General features: G+C 38.4%; 1 protein-coding gene across 1 annotated transcript; it reads right to left on the bottom strand.

Moving 5' to 3' along the window:
• Positions 1 to 6,004: 6,004 nt before the first annotated feature.
• LOC131160373 (uncharacterized) lies at positions 6,005 to 6,975 on the bottom strand. Its single transcript, XM_058116004.1, has 3 exons — positions 6,823 to 6,975; positions 6,673 to 6,735; positions 6,005 to 6,227 (listed from the first exon to the last, which is right to left on the bottom strand). Exons 1-3 carry the CDS (start codon positions 6,916 to 6,918, stop codon positions 6,096 to 6,098), a joined length of 291 nt encoding a protein of 96 aa, XP_057971987.1. The 5' UTR covers positions 6,919 to 6,975; the 3' UTR covers positions 6,005 to 6,095.
• Positions 6,976 to 7,338: the final 363 nt, after the last annotated feature.

Below are 7,338 nucleotides of genomic sequence, written 5' to 3' on the forward strand. Positions count from 1 at the left end.
TCAGAGCAAGGTTGTGGGTTTGAGCGCCCCGGGGTAGTTGTTGGGGGGAGATTGTTGGTTTTATGGGGACCATAAGTCAACCCTGTCGCATTATAGGAGGGGCCCAAGGATTGTATTGGTTTGGCAGGCCAAACTCGTGGTAACCCTCAGCTCATAGTTTGGTGCAGCCCTCATGTCCACTAGATGCTTAGTGTGGGGCTCTACGCTATCGTTTAAGGGAATAAGTTGCGCCTCTTCTAGAACCAATTGGTTTTAGAAGGAATCTTGAACTGGATAGGGGTCGGTATACCCCTAAACTAGAATGCAGGACAAATCATCAGTTATGTGGGTTTCCGTCCCTTTCCTATCTTGGACCTCATAATCAAACTCCGTAAGAGAAAAATCACCCTAATCAACCTAGGCTTGGTCTCTTTCTTTGTGAGAAGGTACCGAAAAGCGGCGTGATCGGAGTACACAATAACCTTTGACCATAGGAGATACGAGCGAAATTTATCAAGTGCGAAAACTACTGCTAGAAGCTCTTTCTTGGTTGTGGTATAATTCAATTAAGCTCCTTGAAGAGTCTCAATAGCGTAGTCAATCACATGAGGCAACTTATCTACCCGTTGTTCCAACATGGCCCCTATGGCATAATTTGACACATCGCATATGATCTCAAAAGGTAGGGACCAATCAGGTAGCTACATGATTTGGGCGGAAGAGAGCAACATCCTAAGAATTTCAAATGCAGTGAGAAAATTTTTATCAAACTTAAAGGGTGCATCTTTTATTAATAAGTTGGTTAAGGGCCAAGAAATTTTGCTAAAGTCCTTGATGAATAGCCAATAAAAAACTAGCGTGCCCTAGGAATAACCTCACTTGGTTACTTGAAGTGGGGGGAGGAATTTTGGAAATCAGCTCTACCTTAGCCCTATCTATTTCGATCCCCCTAGCGAAGACAATGTGCCCTAAAACTATTCCCTCTTGAACTATAAAATGGCTCTTCTCCCAGCTCAACACTAGATTCGTGTCCATACATCTTTCTAGGACTTTGGAAGGGTTTTCCAAGCATGCATCAAAGGAGAATCCAAACACAAAAAAATCATCCATAAATACCTCAAGGAATTTTTCAACCATGTCGGAAAAGATGGCAAGCATGCGCCTTTGAAAGGTCGTAGGTGCATTGCATAGTCCAAAGGGCATCCTTCTATAGGCAAAGGTCCTTGTTGGCCTTACAAGGCTTAAAATCTTATTTTGATGATAACAAACAAGAGAAATTTAACATATTTGGTTGAGTGATGATATTTTAGGATTCAAGTAAATGAATACAAAGATGAATGCTCACAATGAACATTAAAAGCTTATATTTCAAAGAAAGATGATCATATGAAGCTTAAAGAATCAAAGCATGGATGCAAAGATGATCTAATAAAGCTTGAAGATCATGGATATTACAAAAGGACTTGCTAAATGCTTAAAGTATAGCAAAGCAAGAGAGCTAAAGAAAAGCAAAGAAAAGCAAGAAAGCCAAAGAAAAGCAAAGCGAGAGAGCTCAAAGAAAGACAAGCATGAAGACTTAAGCGCCTAGAATGTCAAAAGTTATAAGAAGTCTTTATGTAAGTACTTCATATTTTAAATATCTTATGGAAATATGTTTAAGGATCTTATAAGGTTAAATATTGACTTAGAGGCTTTATTTTAAAACTCGGAAAATGTTTTATAACAAATCAAAGCAAGAGAGCAAAAAGGATTTTTGAAAAGTAAAATGAAAAATCTAGAGTTGGTCTGCCCAGTCGACTGAGGTGTACCCTCAGAAGTCTGAAGATGTAACTTTAGACGTCTGAAGATTTACTTCATATGCCTGAAGAATTAATTGCTGAAACACAAAACAGGTAGACACCTTCGGACGTCTGAACTGTAATTTTAGTTGTCTAAACAAGAACTTTAGAAGCCTGAACCTACGCCTCAGACGTTTGACCCTGTATCTAGTTCAATTTTTCAAAACTTTAAGGAACTTCAGAAGATTGAACCAGAAAGTTTAGTTGTCTGAACACTATTAATAGTAAATATTTTTAAAAGTTTTTAAATTCAAATATTGATTTCTTGTGCCCTAAAATTAATGAAAACTTGGAAAATACTCCAAGTGAACTTGGGCAACACGAAAATACTTTTCTAAGCCTATAAATATATGGTTTTGCAAATCAAATTGACATCAAGAAAGAAAGAATTGAAAAATCTGTTGAAAGCAACTTGCTCTTGAAAAGCTCTCTTGCTCACTCATTGCAATACTCTTTTGCTGAGAAACTAAAGTGCTGATCATCTCAAATCTAGTTCATACTGCTGATATCCATCTAGAGAAGGAATTGATGAATTCTATACTTGAGCTTCATCTTATTTCATATTTATATTTAAATTTTGAAGTATATAATGCTGATTTTGTACTAATTTGTTCTTTGAGAGAGTGTTCTTGTACGCAGCGATTATCTTACATGCAGTGTTTTTGACGACTCCAGGTTATTGGATCGTTGCCCAAGCATGGGGTATCGCTTGGAGAGGCATTGTTCTGGCCTAGTGAAGGAGTGTTTGTAAAGGTTTTGTTCTACCCGGAAAGGAAAATGTATAGTGGAATCCTTAGGTGGTTTGCCTAAGACGAGGACGTAGGCTGGGGATAAGCCGAACCTCATAAAAACCTTGGTCTCCTTCTTTTTTCCTTACTCTCTTTATTTTTGAGCATACTTATAAACTGCGTGGATGATTTAAATTCTTGATCATATATACTACATAGTTTGGAAATTAAATAAACTAAAGTTTAATTTGCTTTTGGGATTGCGAAAATCGAAAGGGAGTATGTTGGTTGATCAATAATTTGTGGAAACCATAAGGGAGTATGTTGATTGGTTAACACCCGAAGACTCTTTAAATAAAAGTTTATTTAAAGTCTAAGCTTTTTGGAAAGAGTTTTGAATGCGATATTGCTTATCATCTTGAAAGACAAATTTAATTCTCAACACGACTTACAAACATGCAAAAGCTGAAACTTGTAAAAGAACCGAATCTCATATCTTAGTTGAATATATTGTGGTTGATTGGTTTGATTGATTGATTGGTTAACTAAGTTTTTTTTTTTTAATTTTGTGGTTGTGGATTGAATAAAAAGAACTAATATTTTGTGTGATTGCCAAATCAACAAAAGGTTGAGAATTCATAAAAAGAATTAAAAGAAAATTTTAATAATCCAATTCACCTCCCTCTTGGGACTATACTTCTACTTTCAATACCGAATGGGCTTGTGAAGGTAGTCTTCTCTTGATCATCTAAGTGGATTGCAACTTGATTATACCCAGAATACCCATCCAAAAAGCAATAAAAATTCTGTCCCGCTAGCCTCTCTAATATCAATGAATGGCAATGGGAAGTGGTCTTTTCGGGTAAGTTATTAAGTTTCCGATAGTCAATGCACGCCCGCCACCGGCTTGTGATGCGAGTGGGAATACCTTCACCCTTATCATTTTCAACAATTGTGATCCTGGATTTCTTGGGGACCACTTGTGTGGGGCTCACAAACTCACTATCAGAAATAGGAAATATGATCCCAACATCTAGGAGTTTGACCATTTCCTTCAAGACCACCTCCTTCATATCAGGGTTAAGTTTTCGTTGTATCTCACGAATAGGCTTAGCATTTGGCTTAAGGTGAATTTGATGTATGCAGACGGATGGATCTATACCCTTAAGGTCCACCATCGAACACCCTATGATTCTCATATATTTTCTCAAGACGTGAATGAGCCTAGATTCCTGTGAACTATCTAACCTAGATGATATGATAACGGACAAGGTCTCTTGGGGGGCCTTTTTTTTTTTTTTTTTTTCTTTTGGTAAAAGAGGGCGGAACCTCCTTTCTTTATTAGAAAACCCCTTACTTATGGTAGAGGAATACAGTGGTTCCAGTAAAACAAGCTACAAACAGATAAAATCGAAACGCAACAAAATGAAACGAAGACAAAAAAACACATTAGACTCTTAAATTAGGAAGACCAATTTTTTCAAGGTGTATCATGCCTCTAACTAGATGGGGTAAAGAAGCAAACTCCAGATATCTCATAGTGGTACCTTCCTCTCCCTGACGAGCCAATAAGTTCGTGACCTTATTTCCTTCTCTGAATTGGTGAGTAATGGTGAAAGTAATCATGGAAAGAGCCTTAAGAAGCTCTTCCCAAAAAACCCACAAATACCATACCATGCATCTCCGAGAACGAACCCAATTGAACACTACCTTAGAATCACATTCAATCTCCACATTCATATAACTCATTTCTTTACACATCCGCACTCACTTTGTCAGGGTCCTAAGTTCGACTTTATTATTAGAGCCATAGAAAAAGAAGGAAGAATAAGCAAACAGGAAAGCCCCGCTGCAATCTTGAATCACACCACCCCCTCCACATGTCCCTGAGTTTCTACGACAACTACCATCTACGTTCAACGTTGTGGACCCAACTAGAGGGTACCCTCACCTAACAACATAAGGAGTCCATGCCTTCAGAGTGATAATTGGAATCTCAAAAGCACTTAAAACTTTGCTATCCTGAGTGGAAAGGGATCCGCTTGATCTCATATTCTATGAAATCCTCCTAAGTCATTCCTTGATTGCCAACCAAACTCCTTCAACCGATTCCTTAGCACCTTCCATTCAGGCTCTACATCGACGAGCCCAAAGTCTCGAAGTTATTAAACTCGGTAACATACCAATGATTACACCCCTCTAAGTCGTTTCTTAGCGTAAGTAAACCAATGTTGAACACAAAAAATCCAAGAAACTACATTCGTACAAGGAACCCCCAAGGCTGTAGCAGCAAAATACCGAACCTTCATAGCAATCTTACTTGAGCGAAGGACATGATTCAAGGTTTCTGTGTGCCCCATCTTGCAACAGTTACACCGAGAAGCAAGACCAATACCCAAGGATTGAACTTTCTTATCCATCGGCAATCTATCAAAACGAGCTTTCCAAGCACATATGCTGACCTTTTTTGGCAAGAGATTGTGTCACAACCAATCCATATCCCTTACCTATGGCCCTTTGACTCTAATTAAATCCCAAGAACTTGACAATGTGAAGCTTCCTTTATCATTGAATTTCCAAATTAGAATATCCTCACTTGGTCTCCCACAAGCGATATTCTGTATGACTTCTTTGGCTTTGTCATTACCAACCAACTCCACTAAGTGCTGCCTATCCCAGACATTATCCACCCACACATTTTTAATATTAAGCAAATGATTTTGAATATTGTTAAATTGCAAACAAAGTGGGCCACTAGCCAACCAATTATCAAACCAAAACGAACCCTTGCCATTCTTTACCTTCATCTTTACTTTCTCCTGGGGGCCTAAGAAGACATACATGAGAGAAGCTGGCAGGGGCTTCAACGCAAGTGATGGTGGGGCCCGATGGAAGGACGTGTTGGAACGCTAGAGAGGGTAGGAAGATATTCGAACCTAACTTTCTAGGGCCTTTTTTTTTCTAGGTTAGAGGCCAATTCACCAAAAGCAGAGACACGCACATGGGTCCCTCTAAACCTAAAGTAGAAGACTGATCAAATGGAAGCCTATCCTCAAGTTTTGATTAGTTAAAATTTAAAGATAATCCCATGCTGATCAAATACCATTCGTGGGATGACTGTACAAGTAGCATAGTACCTCTTCACATGATCGTACTCCCGAACCACAAGTGATTGCATAGATAATACTTGTCAAATCCTTAGATATAGATGTAATTAGAAGACCAATCAACTAGTAGCAATTAGTTAAATAAGCAAATTGTGTTTAGGATATTACCTATTAGTGGCGACCTTTTTAAATTATATTTTGACCAATTTCTCACCCTATTCATTTTATTAGTTCAAACTCCCAATTTGAGTCCAGGTGGTTGAGAGATCACTTTTGGGAAGTGATGACCCTCATACAGTTGCAACATATGAGACCACTCATTCAATTGATTTAAAAAAAAAAAAAAAAAGTGTGAACCATCAAATTCAATAATGGAAATTATTGAATAAAATAACTTGTTAACAATAAATTGTCAATAAACAAATGAACAAACACTAAAACATCTAGAAAGGTGCAGATGCCACATCTCTAAAACCAAATAATTTTATTCCATTCATTGATTCCGATCCCTCGCTCGATTCGACAACTTTATTTTCAACATTTCGCCCCGCGACACTAACCACTGGCTGCAGCCCCTGCAAACTGTCACCCATTAGAAAATAATAACATTCATTTCGCCTTATTTGTTCATTGTCTGCACATAAATATTCATAAAAACATCACGTTAGTCTTAAAACAAATATTGAAAAGCCTACCATATCATTTTACAAATCAAACATCACAATAGGTTATATATCTCTATACCCTCGTAAAGTATAGTCTAGGCTCTCTTAAAAGTGGGAGAATGATTGAACAGATAGATATCTATACAACTATAAAATATAAATATAGAATTTATATATGGATAGAAAACTGCAGACTACTAATATTTATATCACTACTTCTCTCATATACAAAGGAAAAAAGAATATGCATTAGTTAATCTATCTAATGCAATATGCGTGCTACGGCTTCTCCTCCTGATTCCTGAATTATACTGTCATAAGTTTGAAAGCGATTTTGCAAAGGTCTTTGACGGACCTCAGTAAAGATGCTCAAAGCTTCTTCCATGCTCCTTGTGTTCATCACGTACAACGCTGCCTCCTGCAATCATATATCTTTAATTACTCTATACACCTGCACGTCTACACACACACACACACACACACACACACACACATCTTTAATTACCCTGGCAAATTGAATCTGCTCAATGCTCAGAGTCCGAGGCTCGCTTTCGATTGATGACTGTCTCTCAATTCGACCCCCCGTCGCCGGTCCTTCCATGTCTTCAATTTTTTCCTTTCGTTCTGGAGAGAGAGAGAGAGAGAGAGAGAGAGAGAGAGAGAGAGAGAGAGAGAGAGAGAGAGAGAGAGAGAGAGTGAGAGGAGAGAGAAATGAGGGAGTCGCATGGAACGAAAGGGATGGGGGAGGCTATTGCACTACGGAACGTAACCTGGATTTTTACTTTTTATGTTGGCGGAGATTTGTACGTGTGGCATTCCAGTGGGGCTTCCATGCGACGCGTGTCCCGTCGCGAGCCCTCATCTCATTTGAGGAAACTCTTTGTCGGATACGAACATGTCGAGCTTTCCATTTACAGCAGCTGCAACCCTTTCTTTCATTTCGAATACTTTTTTATATTTTATTTTATGCGCTGCTGTCCTGAATCAACTGGTGCGTGATCCGCGCGGCACGTGTATATCA

The sequence above is a fragment of the Malania oleifera genome, chromosome 1 (genome assembly GCF_029873635.1).
Source record: "Malania oleifera isolate guangnan ecotype guangnan chromosome 1, ASM2987363v1, whole genome shotgun sequence".
In the NCBI taxonomy this organism is placed as follows: domain Eukaryota; kingdom Viridiplantae; phylum Streptophyta; class Magnoliopsida; order Santalales; family Ximeniaceae; genus Malania; species Malania oleifera.